General features: G+C 47.9%; 1 protein-coding gene across 1 annotated transcript in view; it reads left to right on the forward strand.

Moving 5' to 3' along the window:
• The first annotated feature begins 311 nt into the window (after window positions 1-311).
• Cdh1 (cadherin 1) overlaps window positions 312-15,934 on the forward strand; it is a 78,353-nt gene continuing 62,730 nt past the window's right edge. Inside the window, exons 1-2 of the mRNA XM_005004635.4 lie at window positions 312-482; window positions 1,198-1,315. Coding sequence (XP_005004692.2) covers window positions 435-482; window positions 1,198-1,315 — 166 coding nt within the window. The 5' untranslated portion in view covers window positions 312-434. The remainder of the gene's footprint in view (window positions 483-1,197; window positions 1,316-15,934) is intronic.

Below are 15,934 nucleotides of genomic sequence, written 5' to 3' on the forward strand. Positions count from 1 at the left end.
TAGAGGTGGTGGGGGAGACTACAGATAGAGTCCTTTCTGACCTCAAATCTTAGTGGTCCACAGGCGGGGCTGGGTTTCGAACCTGGTGGCACTGGAACCGTGCAGGTCCCATATAGTCTCCGTTCCGTATCTATTGCAGACCTGGGGGTTCCGAGGTTCCGAGGCAGGGGGCGGAGCCATGGGTGGGCAGGCCCGCGGTAGAAGCTCAGGGCCGTGCGGCGCCTCTCATTGGCTGCAGCTCGCAGGTGCGTCTCCAGCCAATCAGCGACGTCGGGGGCGGTGCCTGCGAGCTCACCTGGCAGCTGCTATGTTAAGTAGCTCAGAGGTTTTGGGAGCACCTGTGAGTTCGCCACAGTCGTTCGGACTCTATCCAGGCAGAGCCCGCCCCGAACGCGCCCGGTCGCCGCCTTCGCTCGGCCTCTGCCCGGCGCGCCATGGGCCCTTCTTGCCGCGGCTTCTCCGCCTTCCTGCTGCTGCTGCAGGTATGCGGGGTGCCCTGACTTGGGGCGCGCCTTCTGGCCCCACGATCTGCGTCCTGGTCCCCGCGTCCCTCCTCCCGTCCTTCTGTCCCTGCTTCCCTTCTTTCAAGAAAGTTTGGGTCCAAAGGGCCAGGACGTCCTGGAAAGTGCTCTGGGCTGCTCCGAGACGCAAGCGGGCTGGGGGAGCGCGGACCCTGGCGGCAAGCAGCCCCGCGAGGGGCCTTGTGCATGCTCGAGGGGGGCTCCGTGCCGCTGGGCGGGCTTGGGTAGAGAGCGAGCCAGGAGTAGTAGGACGATCGCAGAGTGAGGAAAGGGGTGCTGGTGTGGACATAGCCACCTGCCGTGAAGGGAGGTAAGCAGGAATGTGGGGTGAGGAGGAGAGGTGGACGGATCTGAGCGCCCCTGGGAATGAGGAAACAGGATTGAGCGTTACCGGTCAGGGAAGGTGGGAAAGTGGCACAGAAAGAGTAAAAAGTCTCCAGGAAAATGAAAAAGGAGCCTGGAAGGAAAGGTGGGCCAGCGAGCCCAGGCCCGGGGGTCCGTGGGGGGACTGGAAGCAGGTTTCGGGGAGGGAGAGGATGACGTCGCTGCCTGCCCGGGTGGGGGTTCTCCCCCCACCCCGACGCCCGGAGCGAGGGAGAGGCGGCGCTGTTGGTTTCGGTGTGCGTTGGAGTGAACCCCCCAGTCACCCTTGTTCCCTACCTCTCCTCCACCCCAGATTTCACCGTGGTTCTGCCTGGAGCCGGAGGAGCCCTGCCACCCTGGCTTTGGTGCCGAGAGCTACACGTTTACTGTGCCCCGGCGCCACCTAGACAGAGGCCGCGTCCTGGGCAAAGGTGAGGGGGCGCCGCTGGTGTCGCGGGGTGGGGTAGGGGAGCGGCCCAGACACTGTCCTTCTGCAGCCTTTGGTTGGAATGGGCATCCACATCCCCCTACCTTGGTCGAACGGCACCACTTGTAATTTAGGCTTGTTTAAGTGTCTAAATTTTTACCACTACTGAGCATAGTGGTTGAGCCGGCTAGCGCTGGCTTACTGGGTTATAAAGGGGCGGAAATGTGGGGGACGGCTGGTGGGGGCGCGAAGGGGCAGGTGCGCTGAGGCCATCAGCACTGTGTTTCTCATTGTCCTGACTGCTGGAGACAACCTATCAATTCAGACTGCAGAAACTTGCTGGGCGAGACAGTGGGACAGGAAGGAATGCTCCCTTTTTACAGATGGGCAAATCGAGGCTTAGAGGGTGATTCCACTTGTCTAGGGTCAGCAGAGCAAGTGTAGTGGGATCTGACTCCCAAGCCCACTGTGCACCTTCTGGGAGCTGACTAGGGAGTGGCTCTTGGTCACCATAGGCTGGGGCTTTTGTTCCTAAAGGTGAAAACATTTTGGCACAGGTACTATTTCCTCAGTGAATAATGATTTTTTTAAAAAATGCCCAGAAGCTCTGACTCAGGGGTTGAAAATACACACAAACACCCTATAGGTTTCAGGCTTTATCAATGTGATAATCTAGTTTGCTTTGTTCCACTTCAGTATTGCCTAGGGCTGGGAGCGAGGGAAGGGGCTGGTCTCCTTTCTGGTTTCACTAATTGCCCGTGCTTACTTTGAATCAAACCACTCCCCCCCCCCTCATGATTTTAGTTGTTGATTGGGCAAGTATCATTAATGATACAAGAGCTTGGCAAGTGCAAGTTGTTGAGTTCGATTCCTGGTACCAAAATGTTAACGATAAAAATACTTTTTAAAAAAAGAAATTACCTGTGATTTACTCGAAGGTGAATGCATTCTGCTTATTCTTCTAGTCTTTGGCCACGTGAAAAGTGCAGCAATCATGCTGTTGTGTTAAATTGTATTTTGAACTTTGGAAGCTGTTCCAACAGTGGGCAGTGTATTTTACAGAGAAACTGCAGTCTGATTGATTAACTGTGTTTGCTTTGCTGAGACCCGGCTGTGTTCTGTGGGGTGCTCTGTGGCATCAGAAGGGCAGTATTGACCACTTGGGTCACTCAGCCTCTCTCCCTGCACCTGGTGTTCCGCCTTGGCTGTCCCAGGAGTAAAGTGAGATGCAGACAGATAGGGACATTCCAGCCCTGCCCTCCGGAATTGCAAGTTTTAGCAGGTTGCAGAGTGTCCCAGGCTCTCCTTAGAAGGCACTGTGGGACCCGGGCAGTGAGGTGTAAAGGGTGTGCGTGGCCTGGAATGTTTTAAAGGGATCAATGGGCAGTGAGGCCTGCTTCTGGAAGGCAAACGACCCCACCTTGAAGAGCAGGGTGGAGGTTAGAAATGGGAAAAGTGTGAACGCATGAAGGTGAGGTGCCCCAGTCCAAGTGTCAATTGTTTTGCTTATTGCATCAGGATACTTGCTAGCACCCAGGGTGGGCTGGGTTAGGGTTACTGTAGACTTCACAGTAGTAGAAGCAAACCCAGGGGCTCCGGGGTCCTAACTAATTGTTCTACCGCAGACAAGGTTTGAATTTGACCCCTGAGTGTCTAACTTGGATTGGAGAAAACCAAGGCGTAAAGTGATTACTATTTAACCTGCCAAACGGTCCACATTTGGTCTTTTTCTTTCACTTTTTTTTGTCAATAATAATAACTAATAATAATAAAAACTTACAAAAAGAAAAAGAACAGAAGGGAAGTGCTTGGAGGAACTTATGTCCATTTCTAAGTAGACCTGGAATCACAGCGTTGAGGGAGGGTCCCATAGTGCAGAAGCAGATCAGGCGGGACTGGAGGGACCCTACTAAGGCTGGTGGGTGCAGCGGAGGAAGTGGCTTCCACACAGCACCCCCACGTAGTTCTGATATGGCTGGTTCCTATCCTCTTTATTTACATCCGTAGACCCCATCCCCACTCAACAGATTTCCTGACACGCAGCTGTGGGATCATGGCAGGACAGAGTGCTCCTCTGCTGAAGCCATGCATTGACCTCAGGAACTGGCCTCGAGATTTTTTTTTGGTACAGGGGATCAAACTCATGACTGTATGCTTGCAATGCAGGTGCTCATGTCGCTGAGCTAAATCCCCAGGCCCTAGTCTCGTGATTTTGTAAGATGGTCAGGATTTAGGAGTGGACTCACTCTTGACAGACACAGTCTGGAAACATGGAAGAGTGTAGCATTAACATCAGGGTTAGAAATGGACGTCATGGAGTATATGTTGCATGCCCGAAACCCCAGCTACTTAGGAGGCTGAGGCAGGAGGATCATAAAGGCCCCCTGAGGAACTTAGCCCTTGTCTCAAAAATAAAAAGAGCTGAAGTTGAAGTTTAGTGGCTAAGTGCTTCTGAATTCATCTCCTAGTGCCCCCAGAAAAGGAATCTATTACAAGTGGACTGAAGTTTATTTGGTTTTGTTTTGTTTTTGGTACTGAGGATTGAACTCATGACCTTGTGCTTGCCAGGCAGGCGCCTATGCTGCTGAGCTGGACTGAAGTATTCAGCGTAGAGTTCTGACCAAACTGAGGGAACTTTGGGGGTGGTTTGCTGGCATCATTCCCATGCACCATGAAATGGACCCAACAATCTCAGTCCTGTGTCTCTCCCATTGTTTTTTCTGTAATTTCTAGAATGGAAAATATTAATAAAAGAAACAATTCAAGTATAAGCTAATTTTTAAAAGTTGCCTTTTATTTTCCTATCCTTGGCACAGACTGGTCTGAGAGACCCAGGCCATGAAAGTTTGGGGATCTCAGTGCTGTCAGCCTAGAGCACACAGCTTTAAATTGATGTGGGGTTGGGGAAAAAAAGCTAACTGCCAGGCCTGTGAGCTGATGGCTTGCTTTTCTTTTTCCATCATCTGCACTCACACAAGCAAGGCCCGTATGTAAAGTTTAAGCTTTGGCCGCTTGACGGGTTGACTTGTTCACAGGGCCCACCTGTGTAGATTAAACACACCCATTTCCCCTCCTCTCTGAAGGAGGTGCTGAAAGCCAGCGCAAACAAGGCACAGGCCCCTTAATTAAACTGGACTTTAACAAAGCAAACATGGAAACCTGCTTGGGGATCAGTTTACATCATCGGATACCCGCCCCCCTCCCCTGCAACTGCTGAATGTCACCTCCCCAGTTACTCATATCGGTGACCAGGGCTGATGCACGGCTTACTGCTGGCCCTTTCTGCCCTTGCCTTTGTGTCTCCAGTGGAGGAGGAGGGGTTGGAGAAGTCCCAGCTCAGTAAGGCCATTTAGGGAAGGCCCCACCCCCTCTGCCACCAGGTGCTATGGAAATCCCTGCCTGCTCTCCCCGCTTTTTATTGGGTGCGCTTTTCTTTCGAAACCCTCAGCTGGTATCTGTTACACGGTCCTTTCCAAGCATAGGCAGGCGCGGAAGCAATCAGCTCCTGCATCTCCCACAAGCTGCCAAAACCCTAAAATCCCCCGAGAGGCACCTGTCACAGTCCAGACTCGGCTTTTTTGGGGTTCCTACCGTGCCCCACCCTTCTCTCCTTTCAGTGCAGGAGGCTTTCTGTGGAGGGAATGAAGTCAGTACGGCCACTTAGATAGTTTAGTGAGCAAGTACCAGAACGATCCAGGTCTGAATTTCAGCTAGGACTTATGTGACTTTGGACGTCACTGTGAAACTCAGCTTCCTCATCCATATCATATGTGATAGTATGTGGGTGTTTTGTTTTGTTTTGTTTCATTTCGTTTGGAGACAGCATCCTCTATGTAGTTCAGACTAGCCTTGAACTTGCTATGTAGCCCAAGCTAGCCTTGAACTGTCAGCAATCTTCCTGGCTCAGCCTCCTGAGTGATGGGATTACAGGAGTGCACCCCCACACCCACCTGGGTTTGGCTTTTTTTTTTTTTTTTAAAGAAAAACAAAACAAAATAGAATACGGGCAGAAATAGTACATACTTTCAAAGAAAAATAGACAGTAATAAATCACTAGCTGATGTATACATTTTGTCCGGGTTTGGCATTTTTATTGATGTGTGATAGTATGTATTCATATTCGATGAGCAAATACTTGAGCATCTGATCAATCCACACTCATTCCTTCAGTCTGGTTGTGAATGCCGATTCTATGCCAGCACTAGGTTAGACTTGGCTTACCATATGAAGAAAGCACTATGGCTGAGCATGGTGGCACACATCCATAATCTTAGTACTCTGGGGGGCTGAGGCAGGAGGATTACAAATTCACGACCAGCCTGAGCAATTTGGTAAGATTTTTTTTTTTTTAATCGGTACCGGGGATCAAACTCACGACCACGAGATTGCAAGGCAGGCGCTTATGCTGCTGAGCTGAATCCCCAGCCCCAATTTGGTAAGATTTTATCCTACAATTTTAAAAGGCACTGGATATGTAGCTTAGTAGCAGAGTACTTGCTTACCTAGCGTGCAGGAAGCAAGGTTCAATCCCCAGTACCTCTCAAAATGTTTTTCACAAACAAATGGTTACATGAATAAATGAATATTCATTATATTGAGTTGTTTTTTTCCCCCTCAGGCTCTACTCTGTGGCCTCAGAGCTGGCCTAGAGATTGAGTATAAAGGTGCAGATGAGAGCTGGTCTTGCGGACACTCTACAGGCTTGTGAGGCCGCCTGCCAGGCTCCTTGGGGAAGGCCCTGCCTGCCTTCAGTGCGACCCTTGGGATACTAGGTGCTGAGTGCTTGTCTCTAAAAGCTAGAGGCCAGAGAAGGGAGCCCTCAAAACCTAACTCTGAAAATGGAAGGGCAGCAGCTGGCCTTTTTTGTTTTGTACTGGAGCCTGAAGACGGACTTGGCTACAAGTGCTTTACCACTGAGCTACTTTCCTAGCCCTTTGTCATTTTTTAAATTCTGAGAGGGGGTCTTGCTAATACCAGCTGGGCTGGCTTCAAATTTGTGCTGTTTCTGCCTCGGCCTCCTGAGTAGCTGATGTTAGAAGTGTGTGCCACCATGACCAGCTTGTAGCCAAATCGTTTGTAAGCATTTTTCATCTTTGGCCAGTTGAGAAGAAATTGGTGATACCCTCCTCTCTTCTTCTGTAAAAAGTTTTCCCTCTGCACACCCTAGCTTACGTGCATTACAACTGGGAAGGCTTTAGGCTCCCTTACTTTCTCTTAACTAGTTCTCTATTGCCCTCCAAGGTCCTTGTGGCATTTTCTCAAAGTTGAAATTTGTGAGGAAATGTCTTGATAGATGAGAGGTATTGGCCAGGACTCCCTAAGCCTTAGCTTTGCCATCTATAAAATGGGTACAACCATGCCCTTGTCTTAAGGTGCCATCTCAAGTACTCAGTGACTATTAAATATGAGAGCCCCAGGAGTCCTGGGTACCTGTATGTTGGGGGCTTCCCCATGGTTTATCCTTGGTTCAAAAGTCCCTCTGGGCTCCCTCCAGTCCAGCAAACCAGCCAAACCAGTTTCTTCACTCCCCTGTGTTAAGCAAACACTGCTTGGCAGTGACAAACCATTCTGGCTTTGTTGGGGAAAGGAAAGTCGGTGGCATTTTCTTGCTGGCTCTTGCGCAGTGTGCCAGGTGGGCTGTGATGAGTTTACTGTGGATTGGGGAGGCTTTGAACTGGGGTGGGAGGCACCAGAGCTGGGAGCACTGGAGAAATCAAGCCTTGTATACAGGTCTTGCATTTGTCAGCCTCTGCTTGTTTTTTGTTTTTGTTTTGTTTTTGTTTTTAGTTTTTGGAGACAGGGTCTTATTATGTAGTTCAGGCTGCCTTTAAACTTATGTTTAGGCTGGCCTTGAATTTAAGGGGAACCTCCTGCCTCAGCCTCTGGAGTGCTGGGATTACAGCATGCACCACGACACCACTTGCATTTGGCATTCTTTAAAGCTCTCCCCAGGTGTCTAGCACACATTCGTTGCCCCAACAACTCCAGGTCACAGATGTTTGAGAAATAAATACGGTGTGTGGAGCTAGCTGGGTGTGACCACCTGGTTGTCCAGCCTGAGGCCAAACATCCAAGGGCACTCTTGATCAAGGAAGCGGGGAAGGTGTGTTCTGCAGACACAGAGCGGTAGAGGTGGACGGAAACGGAAGACCAGAGAGGCAGCCAGCACACCCGATTTAGGATCCAACCTCTGCCCTCCCGGAGATTCCAGAAGAGAAATTATAGGGCCTGCCAATGGGTCATTTCCTGGATCATTTCTGATCACTGAGTTGCCTCCAGGTGGGAGGGTGAGGGGAGCGGTCAGTTTCACCTGTGGGCCTTGGTGAGTCAGTGCCTTGGGAGGCACAGAAAGGGAAAGGGCACTCCAGGAAGAGATGGGGTGCTCGCAGGCGGGTCCCAGAGTTGGGACCAGGATGGCAGAGGGCCCAAGCAGGAGCCACCAACTCTTAAGCAAATTGCAGGTCACAGTGTGCGCGCCTGTTATCCCAGCACTCCTGGAGGCTGAGGAGGGAAGGGAAGCCATGAGTTTGAGGCCTGCCTTCACTACATAGTTCAAAGCCACCCTGGACTACACAGCGAAACCCTGTTTTAAGGATGATGGGGGGGGAGGCTAATTATTCACTTGATTTTTTTAAAAAAAAAGTCAAGTAAGCTGGGCCGGGTGGACGAAGTAGTACACATCTGTAATCTCAGGACTCTGGGAGGCGAGGCAAGAGGACTGCAAATTCAAACCCAGACTTGGGCTGGGGCTGTAGCTCAGGGGTAGAGTATTTGATTGCAAGCATAATTGAGGCCCTGGTTTAGATTCCCAGCATCAAAGAAAAAAGGAGTATCAAACTCTCCATCTGCCTGTTGGCCAAATTCGCATCTCCTGTGGAAGCTAATTCACCCTTCTAAGGGCAGGGAATTACCTCCTTTACTCAGGAAAAGCTGTGTCTTTTGGGTCTCACTGTTTTAATTGTGATGCTAAAATTCACCTCTTTTGCCTTTGAAAGGTCTCTTTTGTCTTTTGCTTGGGGCAGTTTCAGTCTGTTTTCCCCTGACCTCACTTCCAAATAAATGCTAGCCAAATAGCACTTCCTCTTTTCCCTCTGGGTCCTAGAAAGTAGCTGTCCTGAACAAATGCAAGTTTCAGTGGGGATTTACTCCGGGTGCTTGAGATCTCACTCCTGAAAAGTGGAGGAACCTGAGCCCAGCCCCCGGGAGCTCAGATGTTACTGCAGGGACCTACTGGGGCCTCCCTTGGAAGGGTGAACCTGTACTGCGGAGCAGCTCCCATGGGATAATTGGCCACGAGCTAGATAATCATTAGCTAGCATTGTAATTAGCAATCCTTGCAACAAGCAGAAAGCTTTTCAGATTTGTTTTACCTGAGCAAGTTGAACACTAGGAGCACACCTGCTTCCATGGGTTTGCCATTCAATATGCAGACCCAACTTCCCTGTTGCAAGGGAGGTGGTTGCAGCAGGCCCTTTCTGGTTGCCCCTTGCCCAACACAGTCTTTCTCCATTAGCAGTCAGGGTTCCTTCTTTTCCTTGCTTTATCTTTTCCTTGCAGGTTTCCTAGCTTTATCTCTATGACGGAGTCTCACTACGTACCTTAGGCTGTCCTTGAACCCACTACATAGCCTCAACTGTTCTCAAGCTCATAGTGATCCTCCTGCCTCAGCCTCCTGAGTGCTGAGATCAGAGGCATATATCACCACAGCTGGCTCTGGAGTTGTTTTTTTAAATGAAGTTAGAAAAGAATCACCCTTGCTCAAAACGGCTCATGGTTCCCCATCTCACAGAGTAAGTCCTGTCTGGGACTTGCAAACTCCGATGCTTTGCACCTGTGACTCCCATTCAGCCCCTTTGCCTTGGGCTCAAAGCTTCTCCTACTTTGTCTCGCTGCTTTGCTTCCTAATCTGTACCCCTAGAATACTCTAGAAACCCTTCTACCTCAGTGCCTTTGCCCTTGCTGTTTCCTCTGTGTACCCTCACTAATCACTCACACAAGTCCCTGGAAGACTCTGCCAAAATGTCCCCCTCTCGGTGAGGCCCTTGTGGTACCTACTGTGGAGCTAATCACCTCCACCCCTCAGGACTCCCTTCCTTGTTTGCTTTATTTTTCCTCTGGCACTTTTCACTGTCTAACACCCTATGTATTTCATGTATTTGTCTGGTTTATTGTCTGTCTCTTCATTAAAACATACGCTCTAGGAGGCCAGGGAGTTTTGTTTGGGGGCTTTCAGGTAGACTAGTGCCTGGCGCATAATAGTTGCTCAATATTTCTTAGTTGAAGGAACAAATAAATGAACAAGAAGTTCAGAATGTCACACACTAGTCAAGTACCTTACCACTGAGCTGCATCCCCAGGCCTCTCTTTCCCATAGGCTTTATTTAATTTATTTTTTCTCTTGAGGCATGGTCTTACTATGCAGTTCAGGCCGGTCTTTAGCTCACTTTGTAGCCCAGGCTGGTCTTGAACTTGCAACAATCCTCCTGCCTCAGCCTCCTGAGTGCTGGGATTACAGGCATGCACCACCCATGCCCAGCTTTATTTTTCAAGGAAAATATGGGTTTTGCCACTGAGCCATAATGATGTGCATGAGAAGGAAGAGATGTTCTCAGGGCTGTGTTTCTGTCCCAGGCCCTCAGAGCCCTGCACACCCCAGGTGTAACCTTACCTAATTGTCTTGTCACAAAACAGCTTGCTGTGCAGAGTCTAGGGTCAGGTGAGCCATTTCTGCTCCACACTTCTGCGTGTAAGAAAGCACCAGATCAAAATCTCAACAGACACCGGAGCCGGGCACCTGTTTGCTTTCCTGTTGTCGTGTAACAGAGTAACACCTTCCCTCTGTGCTCGGGGTTCACCCAGCACCTCCCACCTGCTGTCTCCTTGTCCTGCAGCCCATTAATTGTTCAAGACCCAGCGAGGTGTCCTTCTAGGTTTTGGCAGTGTGGAGGAGCCTGGAAGGGACAAGGTGAACATCACCAAAAGCCAAAACTAAACTAAAAATAAAATAAAACACAAGCTAACTTAATCAGATCCCGCCCAAGATAAAAATCTCACAGCTCCAAAATGGTCTGATCAGTAAATATGCATTGAAAGCTGGGCACGATGGTGCACATTTGCACCCCAGCACCAGGGAGGCTGAGGCAGGAAGATTGCAGTGAGTTCAAGGCTAGCCTGAGCTACATAGCAAGAAAATCTCAAAAAGTGGTCTCAAAAAACTAAATAAATATCCACTGAGAGAAGATTGTAACACAAGCAGTATCTCCTAATCCTTAAGATACATTACCCTGCCTTCTAGAAAATAGCTGCCTGATGGGCAATGTTGCTAGATTGATCAAGTAAAATTACAGGATGCCCAGTTCCTTTGAATTTCAAATCAACAGTGACTAAATTTTTTTTTTTTTTTCCCTGAATGTCCTCAAACTGAACAGTGACTAAATTTTTAATGTAAGTCCCATGCAATGTCCTGGGGTTGGGAGTGTAACTCAGTGGTAGAACATCCTGGATTCCATCACTAGCATCTCAAAAATAAATAAAAGTCTTAGCCTGTTCTGAACTTGAATAAGGATGAGCCGACTGGCATTTGCTACTTGTTGGATCTTTGCCATTCACTGTCTCCCTTAAACCTCAAACCCAGGAGAAGCTGTGGACAGCCTCAGTCATGCAGACAGCTGGTGAGGCTGTGCCCAGTCAGGTGAAGGGAATGGATGACTTCTGCTCTGAAAGTCTGAGGGGAAAGTCCCAGAGAGGACAGAGCCATTTGCTTTCTGTTTTCTGAACAAATTTATATCAAGCACCTGCCAGGCACTGCACTAGGCACAGGGGAGGAGGTGAGGCCCTCATTGGAGAAAATCCCTGGTGGAACGTCCCTTCTAATCGGAGAAGACAGATAACAATCCACAGAAGGAGAAAAAAATAAGCAGAGATGATAAAAGCTGTGTGTTGGAGTGGAGACAATTTGAAGTCTTTGCTAATAAGAATGACATTTGTATGAAGGCCTGAAGAAGTGAGAACCTCAGTGTTAGAATTAAACCAGATCTTGTGTAGAATTACACTAGGTTTTGGAACTGGACCTCCCACGGTTTTCAGGTCCATATTTGTGGGAGACTAATCCCTGAGGGCTAATTGCCACCACATCTTCTTTAAAGCGTATCAGATTCAAACCAGGATCTGTTGCTCTTTTTAAGCCACCCCACCCCACCCCACCCCAGTTTGTCTCCCATGAGAGGAACAGGGCTCTGGTGCACTAACTCATCTCCCCAAGCTCACGCTAGAGGGATGCAGTTGTCTGTCATGACCTCAGGCAAATTATTTTCTCCTGGGGCGATTATACACCAGTGTTGGGGGACCCCCAGTTAGTAGGGAACCATTATGCACATTTCAGACTGCAGGCTTCCTCCTCCACACATTCCACACCACCATCGTGTGGGAGTGTTTGAAAGGGAACAAGATGACCAACTCGTTTGTGGGCGAAGCTGTGGCTTTCCTATCGAAAAACGTCACCCCTTGAGTCAGCAGTGGGACAAATACTTGAGCACTTGTTGACAGGTGAGGCAGGGCCCTGAGTCACCTCCTGGAGAGATCTTTAGGTCCCAGAGATTCAACAACGGTGATGTCACCCCTCAGAAACAGGTCCTTCTGAGGCCAGCCTTTCCTCCTAGGTCCCTGGAGAATACTGGTCCTAGGTGCCTCCCTCCCAGCTTCTTGTGAAAGAGTTTTAGAGAAATGCCTGGGTTTGGCAGCTGTTTGACGATCACGTAGCCAATACATTAGCACCCCAACTCCCAGGCTCGCAGCCGTGACTAAACATGAGAAAATGAAATCTGTGGGTATACTTCCTGTATCCTGTGCTGTCTCATTTTAAATCTGCATTTAAAAAGAAAGCCTCGGCCCGTGTGGCTTGTTATAGTAATCCCAGGCACGGCAGGGCTGAGCCAGGTGAAATCCTCTCCTCCACCTTGCAGATGTGTCTTTCAGGGCTGGTCATTAGAGTCTTTGATTTTGAGACTTCCATGTTATGCTGATTTTTCTTTGGACTTTGGAATTCAGTCATGATTGCTCCTTTTTCTTTTCTTTCTGCAAATCCTTTCACCCAAACTGTGGTATTGAGGACTTTGAGAATGAAATACCTGGCAGGCTGTTCAACCTGCAAAACCACTGTCACTTACCAGGTGTGAGGTTTAATTTCTGGTTTCAAAGGAGATTTGATATCAAGGTTGTGACTTTTCAGTATTTATTTGCTTTCAGCCCGTCTCTGAGCCTTTTAGAGTGAATTAAACTGGGGAGGGTGGCTTGAAGGGCTGGATTTTTTGGATTCCAGTCTCTACTGGACCCTCTTTGCCACTTGACCTTAGGCAAGTTACTTAACTCTTCTGTGCCCCAGACCTCTCACCTGTAAAATTTCTTACCTAATAGGGTGGCTTTGAGCACAGGGTGTGGTGGTGTATGCTTGTAGTTCTAGCATTTGGGAAGCTGAGGCGGAGGATCACAGGGAAGTTGAGGCCATTTTTAGGCTATAGTGAGACTTTGTCTTAAAAACAAAAATTTGTGGGGCTGGGGGTTTAGCTCAGCGGCATAAGCACCTGCCTTGCAAGCAGGCAGTCGTAGTTCGATCCCTGGTACCGATAAAAAAGGAGAAAAAAAAAGCCAAACAAAAACAAAAATTTGTAATGTGCTTTCAGTGCCCGGCATGCTTTTATTATTATTTTTTTTTCCTCTTTCCTTTTGGAGCTAGAAATGAAGGTCAGTGTGAATTACGTAGTGACACCCTGTCCAGAAAAACAAAGGATGAAGAAGTACCTCTAGCTCCATGAACTCCAAATTTAAGACACATTTGGACTGGGAATGTAACTCACTGATAGAGCACTTACCTGGGACCTACCCCCCCACCTTTAACCCAGCACTTACCCAGTTGTGTAGCTGTATCTCAAGGGCTACGAGCTGTGCCTGCCTCTGTGTAGCTGACCTATGCCGATTGATAGTGTCTGTCCACCTGGATCACCACCCTATGAACTTGATTCTAGTATTGTTTTCATTTTACAGAGAGGAAAATTGATCCCTAGAGAGAATTAATGGCTAGCCCAAGGCAACAAAGCGAGGAAATAGCAAGAAGGGACTTGAGTTCACTTCTCCTGATGCCAAAGCTTCTGCTACCTCCTCTGCACCTGTACCTACCTGATGGCGCTTTTTCTGGTGAATTCCAGTCACCCAAGTTTCTTTATAACCATTGCTAATTTCTTTTTACCATTGCTAATTTTTTAAATACATTTTTACAGTGTTTCTTAAATTAAAATGAAGACTTACCACCACCACGACCCCCCACCCCGCATACACACACACCTTTTAACACAAAAGGTAACTTTGCTTGTTTGTTTGGGGTTTTCTTTTTCATTTTGTTTGGACATGGGGCCCAGACCCACCTTGAACTAACCCAACCCTCCTCCCTCAGTTGCCCCAAGGTGCTCACCTAGAAGGTAGCCTATTTCGCATATATTTCTGCACTTTATTCTCTTACAGTATATCTTGGAGATGGTCTGCACTATTTTATTTATTTGTTGTTTATATTTTTTGCCTAAGTAGCAAAGCTGGGGAATCAAACTCAGAGGGGTCCTACCACTGAGCTGTACATCTCTAGCCCTTTTTATGTGTTTTAACTTTGAGGCAGTCTGGCTAGTTGCCCAAACTTGTGACCCTCCTGACTAGTCCTAAGTGCTATCTTTTCTTTCCCTCCCTCCTTTCTGCTGGCAATTGACCTTGGGGCTTGGTCATGCTAGGCAAGGGTGTACCACTGGCCAACACCCTCCCACTCGAGCATTATGAGCTTCTCTTAGGCCTGTGGGATGATTTCTGATGGCAAGAGACAAATTCCTCTCACAGCATGGCACGGGGTGAAGCATTAGGGCTTCAGGTTCACTGATGATGTGTGAAATAGGGTCAGGATTAGTATCAGTGCCACAGGCAGCTATTGTCACCAAAATTGGTGGCTTTATTCTTGCTGGAGTCCCCCGCAGCCTCTTAGTGTGCCTATCAATGGTTCTGTAACGCCATTCTGCCCCCACTTCCCAGGACTCCAGAGGCTTAAACCTTCTTTCTCCGGCCATCTTTGCTGCTGGCCTTTTGAGAAAGCTGAGAATCAATTAACCTCCTGTTAAATACCCGTGAAGGGTGTGGCCTTGCCCTGAGGAGAATGGATGAAAGCATGTGGAGCAGAACTTTGTAGCAGGAGGTACGGGGTAAGATGTCTGGGCTGGGGTGAAGCACTGGGAGGCATTTTTTAATACTGATAGCCCGTTTCTGCCACCTGTGGTCACACCAGTGTCATCTTGCCCTAGCCACCTCTCAGTCATTTGATATGGAAGCCCGAATCCCCATAAACAGTTTCATTTCCAGTTAATACCCAGAAGCTTCCGTGAGCCATTGACTAAGCCAGCATCCCCTAGCTGGCAGAGCTGGGAAGAAGGGATGTGTCCAGCACACCACCCTCCACCCCTCTTTGAGCTCAGCAGGGCCTTTCTGAGAATATTCACATCCTTGATTTACTGCTGTGGCCTAGGAAGAAACCCCAAGGTCTACCTGCCAGACCCCAAATTCCTTCCCCAGGTTCTTGTCCTTTGAGTGAATGAAGCCTCAAGCCCCTGCCCCCTCTTTTGGAGCCCAAGGTAAAAGGGTGTTACTGGCCCCCTTGGACTCCATTTGAAATCCGAGGTTTTGTAAGCAGCTATTTCAGATCTTCACTGGCTCCCTTTAATTACTTTTTTTTTCTTTTCCAAACTACCACCTAAAGGGTTTTTCATACTCACTTTGGTGGGTGTGGGAGGTAGGATGAAGGGTGAAACAGTTAATTATAAGAGCCATAGACAGAATTTGAGGGGCGCTTAAAATATTCATAACAGTAGTAATGGAGCTACATACAAGGGGCATAACACTAATTTTGTCATAGAGGCAAATTATTGTGGGTGTAGAATGTCCATGTTTATTCTTTAGAATGTTTCTATTGATGAATTATTTTTAATTTTATGGATTTTATTATGTTAATGAGTATTTAATAGGAAAAATATCTTTAAAATATTAAATTTTTAATATTTTGAGTATTTATTTTTTCCGGTACTGGGGATCAAACTCATGACTGCCTGCTTGCAAGGCAGGTGCTTATGCCATTGAGCTAAATCCCCAGCCCCTATTTTGGGTGTTTATTAAAAATCAAAACTTTGAACAATGACTTTTTAGTGTACAAAGGCTAAAAAAATAACAGAAAAAGATTCTTATATGAGTTACAATGAAAATACAAATAGAATTCTACAATAAAAATAAGCTTTGCTTCAACTGTCATACCCAGGGCAGTCTTCACACATGGATTTATTTATTTATTTGTCTTTTTCTTTTTTATTGGTACCAGGGATCAAACTCATGACTGCACACTTGCAAGGCAGGTGCTTATGCCACTGAGCTAAATCCGTAACCCCAGTCTTCACACATGGCAACTGCATGTTCCTTGCACACATCTTGCTTACAATGAGAGCACATATGCTTAGCTTTCCTTTCCTATGCAGTAGGATATTCTTGTCACCTCTCATCTCCCTACATATTGTACAGTGTGCACTCAGCCGGAAAATATCAATAAAATACA

The sequence above is a fragment of the Cavia porcellus genome, unplaced genomic scaffold (genome assembly GCF_034190915.1).
Source record: "Cavia porcellus strain 051 isolate PalLab524CR breed Dunkin Hartley unplaced genomic scaffold, mCavPor4.1 scaffold_4, whole genome shotgun sequence".
NCBI classification, from domain to species: domain Eukaryota; kingdom Metazoa; phylum Chordata; class Mammalia; order Rodentia; family Caviidae; genus Cavia; species Cavia porcellus.